The 17,079-nt window shown below is 46.7% G+C and overlaps 1 protein-coding gene across 3 annotated transcripts; it reads right to left on the minus strand.

Annotated features, from left to right (window-relative positions):
- Positions 1–1,911: 1,911 nt before the first annotated feature.
- Positions 1,912–13,564, minus strand: LOC136577226 (uncharacterized). Of its 3 annotated transcripts, none has more exons than XM_066577032.1 (7): positions 13,385–13,564; positions 11,152–11,257; positions 8,296–8,552; positions 7,376–7,600; positions 7,030–7,061; positions 6,230–6,503; positions 1,912–2,919 (listed from the first exon to the last, which is right to left on the minus strand). In XM_066577032.1, exons 1-7 carry the CDS (start codon positions 13,473–13,475, stop codon positions 2,702–2,704), a joined length of 1,203 nt encoding a protein of 400 aa, XP_066433129.1. In that variant the 5' UTR covers positions 13,476–13,564; the 3' UTR covers positions 1,912–2,701. The 3 variants fall into 3 exon arrangements, with proteins under 3 accessions (XP_066433129.1, XP_066433130.1, XP_066433131.1); XM_066577033.1 differs by having other exon boundaries at positions 13,348–13,522; XM_066577034.1 differs by lacking the exon at positions 1,912–2,919 and adding an exon at positions 2,937–3,024.
- Between the last annotated feature and the right edge of the window lie 3,515 nt (positions 13,565–17,079).

Here is a 17,079-nt window from a genome sequence, read left to right on the forward strand (position 1 = left end):
TTAAAGTTTAGTATACAGCCCTTTAAGGGTCTCCTGAGAAGGTGGCTAAATGGTCTCCAAGTACCCTTCTATTGGATAACCTGTGATTTCCCCATCTGCAGCACTTCACCAAATCTGCTTTTTAGCGGCCCTATGGGATAACCACCCTTTCATATATACTTAGTGAGGGCACTTTCTGCATGTTTCAGGAGCTGCAGTTAATTTTTAATATACCAGATAACTTCTACTTCAGGTATTGCCAGCTGTTACATACTATTAGACCCCAAGTTGAACGCCTGGCCATCTCTTCCTCCTTGACCCTTTTGGAAGGTTTGGCTGAAATGTATGACTGGTACCAGTATAAACCTTTGTTTTTCTATGCTAAAAAAGTAATTTTACCCAGTTGGAAGCATCCTAAAAGGGCAACTAGGGATGCCTGGATCCAGGTGGTCAATGGCGTAGGACACCTGTGTAAGTTAACATCTGCATTAGAGATGGCTGCTTAACTATTCCCCTCTGCAGTTGCAAGACGTGTATCGGGGTGGGCTTCCAAGGATACAGTGAAGTCACGAACAAAAAAAACATCTCCGACACCAGTTCAGGTGCAAACCGAATTTTACTAAAGCCCTGTGGCCCACGTGACCACAAACAATGGGTAACCCGACAAAACTCACATACACTCAGCCAGATGGCGGAGGCCCTTGTGCTGTACAGCGCTGTACTCCCTAAAGGGCGCTACTATAATAGACTATGCTTTTACCTAACGGGCAGGCCTAAATAAACCGTCCCTTTATTACCTATTAATACCGCTACTAAGGAACAAAGGGAAGGGAGAGTGATCTGAGTACCGGCGGTGCAGCACAACAGCTTACAGACTTACCTACACTGACTCTATCCCCCCAGACCCAATACAATAAGGGACACGTATAAAGTACAGTGGCTATATAGCCAGGTGAATGTTCTCCAGAAGCTTCTTACTGAACAGCTGGATGTGGCCTGCCAGCCACTATGCCGATCCCGCTGAAATGTGGCATGCCAGCCACTGTGCCGATCCCACTGAAGTGTGGCCTGACACGGTCCATAAGCCTATCTAATCTAACTACAGGCCCAAACACAAGTAACTTGGCACCAAAATATGGTGTCTGGCATGCACGTAGTTTTCTTACTGGTCCGGTCTGCTGTATGATCAGACAGATGAGGGGCGTGTGGTACCGCAGAGAGCCATTACTCACTTCCTCAGCGACATCCAGTATTATACACACAATATCCAGTCTCGCTCCGGTTGTTCAGCAACATCCCTGGCAGCAAGTCTTCTCCCATCCAGCGGGCATCTGATGAGAATCTGAATCCGCTGCAGCTCCAGTCCCCTCATGACACTCCCCTCGCTCAGGACATGATTTCCTTCCCTCTTCTGTAGCTCCACTCAGATGTCTCCCTCGACCAACTGTCCCCTCACAGTGTACGCACGTTTTTAATTTTCTCTCCTCCCGTGCGCACGCTGTAACCAGGCAATGGGTGCTTCAATCACAGGCTACCATGGGCCTGTCACCTCACAGCTTGACCATAATCTTTTTTGTAGTATAGCGACCTCTTGTGGATGAATAATAAAACACACAGTAGAGGACTATATACAGTAACAAGAACAATGTACACATATTGGAGGCTGGCTCACACTTTGATGTGTAGGAGCCTCAATTTTTTAAAGTCAGGTCTTTTCTATATTTTTCGTGTCAGTCGCGGTGTGTGGTACTATTGTGTGTTTTGTATTTACTCCTTGTTTATCCTTGTTCCCCGCTTGGGAATCCTTTTGCCTTCGTCTTACAGTTTCAAAAGAGAAAAACGTAGGATTTGATTAAAACAGGTTTATTGGCACAGTTTCTGCTGCAATATTTTGGCATGTTGCCGTGTATTCTCTTCCCTTTTATTGCGGTGCTGATGTTTTGATGCTGTATTCTACATGTTTTTTTTAAATAAACTTTCCTTAAAGTAAAAAAAAAATCAATTTGAAATTTTCATTCATTGAGATCCAAAGTGCGATTTTAGTGTTCTCTTAACGTTTTTGAGCAGTGAATATATGTGAGTGCTTCTTCGGATACTGCTGAAGAGATCTAAGGAGTATCTTGTTTGCCATTAGAAGGACTCATATCTACAAACATTTTGTGTGTCTCTTTCTGAGATTGGGGTGGTTTTCCAAATTATTGGTTTAAAGACTTTGAAAAATTCATACATTGACTTGAAAGAATGCTGCCATCCAATAGGTGGCGCTGCAGAGGTATTGTTTCATCTTCCTTATGTGCAGGCAGGTCTGAAGGAGAGATAACACACAGGCCTGCCATTTTCTATCACCTATGTAGAGATCACAAAACTGTCACATTCCTTGCCAGTGGACTGATTAAGTATTTACTTCTCTGCTCATCTTGTCTGGTGATGTGTTAATTAGAACTTATACCTGAGGAAGAATCTTAATAGGATCCAAAAGCTAGCAATAACATCATGTATTTTTGTTAGCCAATAAAAGGTATCATATCTACAGGAGTACTTGGTTTCCCTTACTGAGAACAATCAAATTTTTCTGAGATTAATACCCAATTTCTGCAGTCCTATGTAACACCACCGATAATGCAGTAGATGTGACCTGCAGTCCTATGTAACAGCACATATCTGAGTACCATATACAGTCTGTTAGTAAGTGTAATGCTACATAATACATGTGGATTCCAGTTTAGCTCTTTCTTATCTTCTTCAGCGTCTCCAGTTTCCTCCTCAGTTGTTTTCTGTCCACCATGGGACGTCTCTGATAAGATGTTTTCTCCTCGTGACTGATGAGGAATAGATCTTCAGCCATGTACCTGATACTCGGCTGATTACTTAAGATTTTGGCTTTCTGCTGGTCACAACTGTCACTTAGATCATCAATCACCACAATGACCTTCTTCTTCCCTGTGTGCAGAACACATCCTGGTCACCATCACACTGGGTATATACTGTAATAACCATCTCACTGGTCACCAAGATCATCAATCACCACAATGACCTTCTTCTTCCCTGTGTGCAGAACACATCCTGATCACCATCACACTGGGTATATACTGTAATAACCATCTCACTGGTCACCACCATCACACTGGGCATATATTAACCATATCACTGGTCACCCCCATCACACTGGACATAACCACAATCTCACTGGTCACCACCATTACACTGGGCACATAATAACCACCATCTCCCCAATCACGCCCTCACACTGGACATATAATAACCACCATCTCACCGATCACTACTATCACACTGGACATATAATAACCATCTCACCGGTCACCACCATCACACTGGACATATTATAACCATCTCACCAGTCACCACCATCACACTGGAAATATTATAACCATCTCACCAGTCACCACCATCACACTGGACATATATTAACCATCTCACTGGTCACCGGGATTACACTGGGCATATAATAACCATGTCACTGGTCGCCACCATTACACTGGGCATATAATAACAATCTTACCGGTCACCATGATTACACTGGGCATATAATAACCATCTCACTGGTTGCCATCATCAAACTGAACATATAATAACCACCATCTCACCAGTCACCACCATTACACTGGGCATATAATAACCATCTGACTGGTCACCTCCATTACACTGTGCATATAATAACCACCATCACACTGGACATATAATAACCATCTCACCGGTCACCACCATCATACTGGATCTATAGTAACCACCATCTCACCAGTCACCACCATCACACAGGACATATAACCATCTCACTGTTGATCACCTTCACATTAAAAATATAATAGCCACTATCTTACTGGTCACCACCATCACGCTGGACATATAATAACCATCTCCCCAGTCATCACAATTACACTGAGCATATAATACCCATCTCACTGGTCACCACCATCACACTGGACATATAATAACCATCTCACCGGTCACCACGATTACATTAGACATATAATAACCATCTCACTGGTCACCACCATCACACTGGACATATAATAACCACTATCTCACCTGTCACCACTATCACACTGGACATGTAATAACCATCATCTCACTTGTCACCACCATCACACTGGACATATAATAACCATCTCATTAGTCACCACCATTACACTGGGCATATAATAACCACCATCTCACTGGTCACCACCATCACACTGGGCATATAGTAAACACCATGTCACCTGACACCACCATCACACTGGGCATATAATAACTACCATCTCACTGGTCTCCACTATCACACTGGACATATAATAACCATCTCACCGGTCAACAATATCACACTGGACGTATAATAACCCTCTCACTGGTCACCACCATCACACTGGACATATAATAGCCATCTTACTGCTCACCACCATCACACTGGACATGTAATACCCACCATCTCACCAGTCACCACCATCACACAGGATATATTATAACCCTCTCTTCGATCATCATCACACCATCACCACTTATTTATCCATCTTTCATGTTTCTTTTTCTCCTTCCAGTATTTTTGGCCCATATTACATGTATATTATTTACTTGCATATTACAGACAGCATAAACCTCATTAATTTGCATTTGGTTATTCAGACATTAGAGATGAGCGAACATGTTCGGCCCCGCCCCTTTTTCGCCCGAACACCGAACTTTGCGAACACTTCAGTGTTCGGGCGAAAAAGTTCGGGGGCCGCCGTGGCAGCGCGGGGGGGTGCGGCGGGGAGTGGGGGGGAGAGGGAGAGAGAGAGGGCTCCCCCCTGTTCCCCGCTACTGCCGCCCGCGCCGCCGCGCATCTCCCCGCCCCCCGGCGGCACCCGGACCTTTACGCGCGAACACTGCAGTGTTCGGCAAAGCCGGTGTCCGGGTGCGGATGTGTCCATAACGGACACGTTCGCTCATCTTTATCAGACATGCATTTTTATGGGTATAAAAAAAATGGATAATTCCCTATTTTGGGCCATACAATGAATTGAAATTGACTAATAAAGTCAATGATATCACGTAAAAACACAAGAAATATGCAGTTGCACATGCATTCACTGCGTTTTTAGGTACGTTGGCAGTGGTTAAAAAAATTGTGACATCAATTGGGCCTTCTTACATTAAACATTTATTTTTGCGCATATCAAAAAAACCCACAGTGAATACATGGACAAAAAACAGGCACCAAATACGCCTATATACACCTTCAATGTGTTGACCCAGAAGATGGCAGAGAGGATGCTGTGTGTGTCCAGGGTCTAACCTATTGCGGCTCCTATGCTGAACATCAAGAGAAACCGTAAGACTGTGTGAGTCCACCAGGTAGCGCCAAGTGCAATCCCTAAACCGTGAGTGTGTACTGGTAGAGAGTTGGCGAGTGGAAGTAGGAGTTTGTCCAGGAACCGAGAACCACAGATAACTTGGCCTGTGAGAGTCCCTCTGTCCTCCCGTGTTACCTCCCTGTCACACCACGTGTTCTCCCGCACCCGTCTCTTTGCCGGTGGATGTAAAACTGTTTTGGACTGTTCTAAGCTTCTTCAAGTTATGCTACAAGTAAGGCCAAATGCCCATGAACGGATTTGCACTGTGGTTTCCACAATGTAAATCCGCGGTGGAATTCCACAGCTATTTGGTTCTATTGAACTAAATAGCTTTTCTGCCAGCCAATGCCGACATATGGAATTTTACCGTGGATTTATGCACGCGGTAAAAAAAGTGGCATGTTCTATTTTCTGCAGATTTACTCCGCGGGAGGTCTCCATTAATATAATATTAATGCAGACCGCGGAAAAACATGCATTTTTCCACGATCATTAGCAGGCGCATTTTGTTTACAACCATGGTACACCCGCGCGTAAATCTGTGGGTGTATCCCACGACGGTCGTAGGCATGAGCCCTAAATGGCTTTACCGACCATTCCTGGTTCTGCTTTCAAAAAGTCAGCTCTACATGTGTGGACTCTTTATTACATCAGCTAGAATTCACCGCGAAGGATGGAACGGTGGCGTCACCCGTGACAAAAGGGCTACAGGTAAACCACTGGGGAGTTTCCCTATTTAATAGCCTGCCCCCTGCCCTTTGGACATGTCCCTGGTTACCAACTGGGTGGGAGACAGTAGAGCCCCATGACAAGGCCCAAACTCTATTCCGCTGTCTCCTAAGCTGTGGCTCGCTCCTCAGACGCTGCACTCATCATACATAAGACCACCACTCCCATCCTCATAATTCACCATGTCTTACCAAGTCTAGAGGAGAGATACTCCAGCTCCTCATCATACAGAGAGCCGTCCACATCAGTTACATTGATTCTCCCTCTGTTCTTGCTGTGATACAGGATCCCGAATGTGCACCGAGACACATCATGGTAGAACTGCTGCCTTCCGCTATTACTGATACGACAGTGCCGGACCTCAGAGATATCATCCGTGAAAACATCTGATTGCAGCAAGTCCACCAGCCAGGAGTACTGACTGTCTGCTTCTCTGGAGAAGATCCACACAATGGCTTTATTTGTCTAAAACCGAGATAAAGTGCAGATCTGTGTCAGTGAGTTTACGGCCAAGGAAGGATTTAGAAAGCCAAGGCATTGCCAGGTGTAATCACCACTTTAAGGGGGTTCTACACAGACTATTTATTACTTATCCACGAAATAAGTAATAAATGATTTTTGAACTTTGGGATCCTTGGAGCTGCAGTACACATGTGTGACCACCACTCCATCCACTGACTATGGAGATAGTGAAGCGCAGTCACATAGAAGTTCATGGAGTGGTGGTCACACATGCTCAGTAGATCAGTCCTACTTGCTGTATCCTTTTATACACCAGTAGTGGAGGGATGCCAGCTATTGTTTAGTAGCCATAGAAAGTAGCACTAGAAGCTGCCTTGACTCACCATTGCTGGAAGCAATGGGAGGACTTCTGGTGATCAAGGACCATTTCATGATGTCACATATAGAGATATATTACAGAAGGTCTGTTTATAGGATATCAGTTAATACACAGTGTTATTATCTATAGATGCTAAGAATATTTCCTTACCAATAGTCGTTGGAGCTTATTACCAGAACTACCTGTGAAGAGGGAAAAATATGTAATAAGTAACACATGAGATCCTGTGATATACTGCAATCCTCACCTCCCCACTTGATGAGCTGAGGCAGGTAGTGAATAGCAGCGGGCAGAAGAGGGTTAAATACTCATCATAGGTTACATGATAAGGCTAATTTATCCCTGAAAACAGACAGCTTCTATATCACACCCACCAGGCTGCTCCTCTCCTGCCATAGAAGCCCCCCAGGCTCACTTACTACTACTACCCCCAACATCTGGTATCAATAGGGGCTAAAATGACAGTCAGGACACAATACATTGTGTTCTCAGTCACCTGCAGACGACTGTAGGATTTCCCTCATGCGGTTTACTTTTTTCGCCATTCTCCTCTGTGCAGACACATCGGCTCTATCTGTTGTATTGATCACATCCATCTCGGCCTCCGTCAGGGTCACCAGGGGACACCGGGGGTATTCTCCCTCTTTCCATTCAGCAATTCGTCTTTTCTCGGATTCAGTGTCCTCCAAATCAGTGATCACCACCATCATGTTCTCTGGCCCTGGAAGTACACAGGGGACATCAGATTCTGAGTAATTAGTGAGGACAACTACTCCCATCATTACTAATACACCACCTTTATATTAGAAGCTTTAGAGTTGGCGGCTCTCATGCTGTATATAAAGATTTTACTTTTTATAATTTTGGAGACTCAATCCTGGCAGAAGCATCCTATGCAAATATGCCAGCAGTAATCCCTGCCCTAATCCCACCCCTGAATATCCTGGCACTAATCCCACCCCTGAATATCCTGGCACTAATCCCACCCCTGAATATTTTGGCACTAATCCCACCCCTTAATATCCTGGCACTAATCCCACCCCAACATATCCTGGCTCCTCCTTCACAACTAGCCCTGATGTGATTTCAAGACTTCGTGTATTCTCCAAGTCTCCATGTCTTGTGATGCCAATGACAGATGTGAATTGTACTCAATGACTGCCTACACTTGGAACACACGGTACCCACAGAGTGGCACCCTATAGAGATACTACACTCCTCAGTACATATAAGGTCTCCCATATAGTAATGTCAGCACAGTAATCACATACCAGCCACACAATTATCTTTACTTTGCCCTGATGCCCATCACACAGAATTTCTAAACAATGCTTTATGGTTTTCGCACCACATATGAAGTGACATCTACATATCAGGATTATACAGAATTATTACTCAGAGTGAGACGTCTCGTACCGTGTGTGGTGAAGCAGGAGTCCAGGAACCTCCTCAGGGAGTCCTCAGGCGCCTCGAATGTCTGAGAGGGGCAGATTATTACCACTGAAGAGTATCCATCAGCACATTTCCAGATACTCTCATCGTCAGGGGAGACAAATAATATGGAGCCAGATTCACAAGAGTCATAAATATCCGGTAGAAGATCCATCACTGCTCTTATTTGCCGGTTTCTACCCCAGCAGAAGACTCCAGCAGATGTTGTTCTATTAGTACAGCTGCAGATAAGAAACAGGAGAAGAAACATCATCTTACAGTTAGGATACACGAAGGAAACCTCCACCAGTAACGCCCACAGTAACCAGTAGAGGCGCTCCACGTCTGCCTAGGTTCCAGAATGATGACGGCTGCTGAGTTATTAGGACCCTTTTACACGGGCCGATAAATCATTTAGATTCCTGCATTGAGTGTAAATGCTGCCCCAACTGAACGATGACTGAATTCATTCACTTCTCATTCGTCATTCAGTTTCTGCATGCAAACAACTGAACTACAATCACCCCGTGTTAGCAGGCAGTCGGCCACTTACTGTGAATGGAGGCAGGGGGACCGATACGATCCTCGGCCTATTCCACCTCCATTCACTAACAATGAGCATTCCTTTGTAACAGCATTGGAATGATTATCACTGGAATGGCCAGGCATCTGCCCCCTACAGGTTGTCCCGTCTAAAAGCACCCTTCGTCACAGTGTGGCTGACTGTTGGGCACTTTAAGGGGCAAAATCTGAAAGTAGTTCATCTGCCACTTAATCACCCCCCAATCATATTTAGTTTTAGAGGGCACACACATTTTGTGGATTTCCACACCAAAAACATACAAGTCTCCAGGTAACAATGGACTTGTCAACATTGAAACAGTAAGAAGTGCCGGTGCTTCCTGGCAATCAGTGGAGACGAATGTGCATTTGTGATAAAGATCGGCAGCGTGTATGGAGCACCATGATCATGAAATGCCTTCTGGGACAGCTTCCTATACAAGCCCCTGTCAAGCATGTATGTATAAAGAGCGGATGTAATACAGCTAGAGCTCCAATGTCTGACGAGGGGCACACTCTGACCTCAAGACGGTGGTGGTGCTGCTGTCCTCCTGCTTCCACCGGGTTTCCTCCTCCTCATTACCCCCCAATACAATCAATTTCTCTAAAAGTACATGCGCATGGCCTTTTTTCCCTTTAAAATATTAAAATAGGATTGACATAGCACCCATACATTTGAATGGCTGTATGTATGTAGGCTTTTTTTTTTACTTGGACGAACAGTTCAGGTAAAGAAAAAAAAAATCACAACATGTGATTTTCCGATTCTCAGATAAAAATAGTACATATCGGATACAACTTTTTCATCGCTCATGTGCATGTGCCCTAAAGCTCCACAGCTTTTCCTTGGAGAAGGGCAGTGCTTGGCTGTTCTCCTGGAAGAATTTGTCCTCTGCAAAACATATCACATTGCTTTTAAAACAAGTAGCCCACCTGCTGCCTCCCTAAGGGCGGTTGCAGACGGCCGTATGCGCTACTACTCCCACCAGTATGAAGCATAATAGTGCATGAACAACATTTTTTTTCGTTTTTGCTAGGCGTTTGAAAAAAAGTAGTGGGAAGATAGGTCCTGCCCTATCTTTCTCTTGCATAATTAATACTACATGCACCAAGGATAGGGCAAGTATTCATGCCCAAAATAGAGCTAGTGAAAATGAAACCATTGAAGTTAATGCTTTTGTTTTGTCCCGTTATGCGGCCATGAATATCATGCCCGCATAACGGGAGTAAAACAGGTTCCTGTGTTTAAGCATTTAGTGTAATTTTTGGTAACTCTACAGCTGTTCCTTGGAGAAGGTCCAAGCTTGGGTGTTCTGTTTTAGAAGAGATCGTAGGTAGACATGATGCTGATAGAAAAAATAAATTACTCCAGAAAGAAACTTTTTGGATTAGCACTTTAGATGCATTGGTCCTGCAGGGGTTCAGCAAGATTTGTAACTTTGGAGTGTTCTTAAAAATATGTTTTTTCCGTGATTACTGCATTTGAAACTAACTCTTATATATGGATTATGCATTGGTACTCCCGAGGTTATATTCATTGATACTGATATGTATCTATTGTCTTTAGCAGATGTCATGTGACTGTTGTATGATGTAACATGGTGGTAGTTACACTACTGCACATGCCTGCAGAAAAGGGAGGTACTCTGATACGTCGCTGCTGCCGGCGTGCCTCTACGTTGCCTCTCCTGCCTTGGCTTGCGACTTTGGACTGTAACTAGTTGTGCATAAAAAGCAGATATAATACAGCTTGCTTTATGTCAATTACCTGAGAAGAGTCATGTGGGCGGTCCGATCTCCTGGGGAGTCATGCAGTCCTGGTTAGACTGATGTAACATCAGTCGGATACATTATTACAGCCAGCTGCATCCGGCACGTATGCAGTAAAGCGAGATGTATTTGTGCACTGCCCTTGTGCCAGATGGTGCTGGCTTGTAATAACGTATCCCAACCTGTTGAATGTTAATTAAGCCAGGACTGCATGACTCCTCTGGAGATGGGACCGCCCACATGACTCCTCTCCAGCAGAGTATTACAGCTTCTGTTCATACTTAATCTGACACATTTGAAAAGCACATATTCAGAAAGTTACTCCTCAGCAGCTGAATACCTAGTGACAGGTTAAATGTCCCTTGAGAATCTGAAAGTGCAAAAAACCTTATGGGGAGTACATGTGGTACACAGGGGTACACGGTCCCTTCCCCTTCTCTACAGCATTCGATGCAAATAAGGAGAATTAGTTCATGTAGATTCATGGGGTGATCACTGGATGTTACGTACGCTCGTCCAGCACCGGGTGTTGAGTCTTCATCTTTGAGTAACTCCTTTTCAACCACATCATCTCTGGTCGCCATTTTATCTGGTTGTGGTTCCGTATAATGATTATCTGAAGGTAAAACACTCCACATTACCTGGAGACAATGCTGTATAAATCACTGTTATGATATATATGTTACCTGCAGGTGGCGCTGTATTACAGATATGCACAGCAGACAATATATTACGCAAGTATTTTTATTCTCTCCTGTGTGGTATAGCTGGTTTGTATCTGCAGGTTGTTGTTAGACGTTTAGTCGTTTATGCCCCTCGGCGACCCTAAAGGCTCCCTCCATGTTTTTCGGTTTTACCCTGCATCTTTCAGTTGTGTGATATCCATGCTAGTATCAGCTCTGCCACTATCAGCCATCATGCTCTTTGGCGGCCGGGTCTTCTTTTGCCTCTGATCTGTCTAAGTATTATAGACTTTTCTAGCGACTCTGCTCGATTGCATGGCCAAAATACGGGAGTCTGAGTCTGGTCATCTTCTGCCATCCGCAGGTAGTATATAACATAGTACCTGCAGATAGTGCTGTATACATCTGCTGTTATGACACACGTTATCTACAGGTGGCGCTGTATTACAGTTACACACAGCAGAAAATAAATCACGCAAGTATCTCTGTTCTCTCCTGTGTGGCTAGAGCACTGGTATCTGCAGGTAGTATATAACATAGTACCTGCAGACAGTGTTGTATACTTCTGATGTAATGACAGATATGTTACCTACAGGTGGTGCTGTATTACAGTTTAACACAGCAGACAAAATATACCACAAGTATCCCTGTCCTCTGCCTGTGTGGTATAGCTAGCTGATATCTTCAGGTAATATATAACATAGTACCTGCAGACAGTACTGTATACATCTGCTATTATGACAGATATGTTACCTACAGGTGGCGCTGTATAACAGTTATACACAGGAGGCAGTATATTACACAAGTATCCCTGTCCTCTGCCTGTGTGCTTTAGCTGGCTGGGGTTCTGTTGTACCTTGTCTCCACCAAAAGTATAGGTGGAGACCTAGTGATGGGCTGTATTCACCCAGTGTACACCCACAAGCTACTGATTGGCTGGCTGGAGGGTTAGTTTAAGTGTTGGGCTTCCATTATTAGGTGTAAACAGCTAATAATGTAAGTCTAACACCTAAACTAACCCTCCATCCAAGGCGACCCGTCCCCGGCAGCCTACCATCATCTCAAGGGACAGCTCTGGTCCCATCTGCAGTGGCCGCAGAGGTAACCAGAGGGCACATGGCTGTGCGGTGGGGAGATTAGCGTGCACCATACTGACGGTGGTCCCGGCCACAGGAGGAACAGTAGCGGAGATGACAGTTTGGGAGGGAGAAGGGCAGGAACCCCAGTGACAGTGCTCCTGGCAGCAGCGGCCGCAGCGGGAATGGGAGGCCAGTTAGCATTGCGGTGTGGAGTGGAGCGTGGAGCACATTTACAGTTGTCCCCATCTCCATCAGCGGTGACAGGAGTGGAGGTGCCAGTCGACCGGGGAGAGCAGCGGGAAGCTGAGTGACAGTGGTCCCAGCTAGTGCGGCGGTCAGAGGTATGAGTTCGGCATCAGAGGGGAAACAAGCTGGCCCTGCTGTCAGTGCTCCCTGCTGTCACCACAATACCTCGGCTCTCAGTCTCCTCCATGCCACAGTACTAGCCAATCAGAAGCTAGGGGCCTGACAGAGGGCATTCACACCACCAAAGACCGGTCAGCCCTAGCTTTCGGTGTAGACATAATACAACAGTACCGCCGGTTGGTATCTGCAGATTGTACATAACATAATACCTGCAGACAGTGCTGTATGTATCTGCTGTTATGACAGATATGTTACCTACAGGTGGAGCTGTATTATAGTTACACAAAGCAGACAATATATTACACATGTCTCCCTGTCTTCTGCCTGTGTGACTATAGCTGTCTGGTATCTTCAGGTAGTATATAAAATAGTACCTGCAGACAATGCTGTATACATCTACTATTATGACAGATATGTTACCTGCAGGTGGTGCTGTATCACAGATATACACGACACACAATATTTAACACAAGCATCTCTGTTCTCTCCTGTGTGGTATAGCCGACTGGTATTTGCAGGCAGTATATAACATGGCATCTGCAGGAGGCGCTGTATCTCTGTTTTTGCTGATCTCTCACCTGTCTGTCTCTGCAGGTGTCTCTGTATCTAGGTTACCTGTCACTATATTCGTCTGTTCCCCGGGTGTCGTCCCCTTCTCTGTATACTTCTGCTGCTCAGACTCTTCCTCCTGCCCCTGTGGGGGCATAGAACATCAGGGGGTCAGTCTGTGCAGATCAGGTGTAGATGGGTATCTCTGACTACCGGCCCCTCGTACCTCTTCCTCTTCCTTCTCTGAGATTGTGAAGCTCAAGGAGAAAAAATGTCTCCCGGTCACTTTCATTTTCACTTTCAGTAGATTCCACCCTTACAGGATGTTATCAGTGATAGTACAGCATATATAGGAGAGTCAGGGGCCATATACAGTATATAATATATAGATGAGTAACTTATCAAATACAGTATATACTATATAGGGGAGTCGCTGAGTATATACAGTGTGATATATGTAGGGGAGAGATCACATACAGTATATATGGGGAATTCCGTGACCATATACTGTACAGTGTATAATATATAGGTGAGTCACTGATCAAATGCAGTATATAATATACTAGCTGATAAACCCGGCTTTGCCTGAGTTAATTTGGTACAGGTGTTCACCTGTTGTTCACACAGAAAATGTTCATGAAGTCGTGATTACTTCAGAGAAACAAAGGAATAAACTATGTATACACATTAGATTCTCCTCAGGCTGCATGTACTGATGTCCCTCTGCAGAATGTGCCCCCCTCCCACTCTCCTCACTTTATAACCTTAAAGGTAACACCCCTTTTTATTCACGTTTACCCCCAGATTGGAGGTTGCAGACCCCTCAGCCTTAAAGGCATGCTCCATTCCTGCAGTCCATGGTCTCTTCCTTATGTACTTTACAGCCTTTCAGTATATGCACATACAGGTCAGTTAGATTGTTCTCAGTATATACAATATATACACAGAGGGCAGAAGTTTGTACAACAACGGGAAGTTACATTACATAGGGGTGCACTTACTTTTGCACTTAGCATTGAATCAATTGTGAGCCTTAGCTTTTCCTGTGTAAGACCTAAAGAATGGTCATAACTCATCCCATGGAGACAAATTGGGTGGGGGAAGGGGGACACAGCCCCACTACCCATGGGGGGAGGGGGCAGGAATGTATGTCTGGGGAGGGGGGGAGTGTCTACATATATACCCATACGTACACAGTATGGGGTTATTTCCATACTGTCATAAAGATTCTATTATGACACACAGCCTCCCACCAGCACTGAGCCACCATCTACCACACAGCCTCATATGACAACTGAGCTTCCATCTACCACACAGTTTCACCCAACCACCGAGCTTTCATCTACCACACAGCCTCCCACCAGCAATGAGCCACCATCTACCACACAGCCTCACATGACCACTGAGCCTTCATCTACCACAGCCTTCCACCAGCACTCAGCCTTCATCTACCACACATCCTCCTACCAGCACTGAGCCACCAACTACCACACAGCCTTACATGACCACTCAGCCTTCTACTACCACACAGCCTCCCACCAGTACTCAGCCTTCATCTACCACACAGCCTCCCACCAGCACTGAGCCTTCATCTACCACACAGTCTCTCACCAGCACTCAGCCTTCTTCTACCACACAGCCTCCCACCAGCACTCAGCCTTCATCTACCACACAGCCTCCCACCCGCACTGAGCCACCATCGACCACACAGCCTCTCACCAGCACTGAGCCTTCATCTACCACACAGCCTCCCACCCGCACTGAGCCACCATTGACCACACAGCCTCCCACCAGCACTGAGCCTTCATCGACCACACAGCCTCCCACCAGCACTGAGCCTTCATCTACCTAACAGCCTCACACCAGCGCTGATGCTCTAACTACCACATAGCTTCCCACCATCACCTTGCCTTCATCTACCACACAGCTTCACGGTATTAGTGTATCTTGACGCTACCGGAAGTAGTGGTGGAGCCAAGATAGAAGGTGTTTGCAGGGGTTTGCCGCCCCCTGTTGCTGATTAGCTGTCTGGCTGTCTCTCCTCACAGGTCCTGTAGGCACCCGCCGGCCACAGCAGAGGAAGGATGAGAGTCGGCGCTCGGCAGTTATGAGCGGTGCTGCCCAGCGGAAAACGCTGTGCAGAAAAGTGAAAGCTGGCAGTCTGCATTTCACAGGGCTGCTGGAGCAAGGAGCAGTGAACATCGCCTGTGACCGGCGCCTGGCCGAACTTAACAGCGCTCATGTGGTCCCTAGTGCTGAGCCGCCACGGTTTGGCGCTGCTGTGGCCCGTAGCGGTCAGTGTTGCCGGTCGGCACTTGTCTGCGGTGTTGTGGCACAGAGTGCAGAGCGCCGCTGGTCGCTGACTCACATCCATGCATCGCTGAGCGCTGCAGAGCGGCAGGGGCGGGGGGCTCCTGAATAATGACTTTGACAGCATCTGCAGGATTTCTCAGCAGTGCAGCCAAGAGCACGACGTCTTACGGGGAGGAAGGGTTTTCCCAGAAGAGTCACAGCGCCATACTACAAGGCAGCAGAGGTGACAGCGGGCCCAGCTAGCAAGAGCAGTGAAGCATAGAAAGGTGCACCAGGGAGAGTGACAGCGGGGCTGCTGGGACGCCACCTACAGTCAGGCCATTGGCAGAAGCAGGACCTGTGAGGGCCAGAAAAGGGGACAATGACGTCCAGCCAATCACGAACAGGGAGCGTCAACCCCCTGTTAAACACCTTCTATCTTGGCTCCATCTGTTGTTCAGGTGGCGTCAAGATACACTACACCCAGCCTCACATGACCACTCAGCCTTCTTCTACCACACAGCCTCTCACCAGCACTGAGCCACCATCGACCACACAGCCTTCCACCAGCACTGAGCCACCATCTACCACACAGCCTCCGACCAGCAATGAGCCACCATCTACCACACAGCCTCACATGACCACTGAGCCTTCATCTACCACAGCCTTCCACCAGCACTCAGCCTTCATCTACCACACAGCCTCCTACCAGCACTGAGCCACCATCTACCACACAGCCTTACATGACCACTAAGCCTTCTACTACCACACAGCCTCCCACCAGCACTCAGCCTTCATCTACCACACAGCCTCCCACCAGCACTGAGCCTTCATCTACCACACAGCCTCACATGACCAATCAGCCTTCTTCTACCACACAGCCTCCTACTAGCACTCAGCCTTCATCTACCACACAGCCTCCCACCCGCACTGAGCCACCATCGACCACACAGCCTCCCAGCAGCACTGAGCCTTCATCCACCTAACAGCCTCACACCAGCGCTGATGCTCCAACTACCACATAGCTTCCCACCATCACTGAGCCTTCATCTACCACACAGCCTCACGGTATTAGGGTATCTTGACACCACCGGAAGTAGTGGTGGAGCCAAGATAGAAGGTGTTTGCAGGGGTTTGCCGCCCCCTGTTGCTGATTGGCTGACTGGCTGTCTCTCCTCACAGGTCCTGTAGGCACCAGCCGGCCACAGCAGAGGAAGGATGAGAGTCGGCGCTTGGCAGTTATGAGCGGTGCTGCCCAGCGGAAAACGCCGTGCATAAAGGTGAAAGCTGCCAGTCTGCATTTCACAGGGCGGCTGGGACAAGGAGCGGTGAACATCGCCTGTGACCGGCGCCCGGCCGAACTTAACAGTGCCCATGTGGTCCCTAGTGCTGAGCCGCCTCGGTCAGCGCTGCTGTGGCCTGCAGCGGTCAGTGTTGCCGGTCGGCACTTGGCTGCGGTGTTGTGGCAC

Source organism: Eleutherodactylus coqui, chromosome 8 (genome assembly GCF_035609145.1).
Source record: "Eleutherodactylus coqui strain aEleCoq1 chromosome 8, aEleCoq1.hap1, whole genome shotgun sequence".
NCBI classification, from domain to species: Eukaryota; Metazoa; Chordata; class Amphibia; order Anura; family Eleutherodactylidae; genus Eleutherodactylus; species Eleutherodactylus coqui.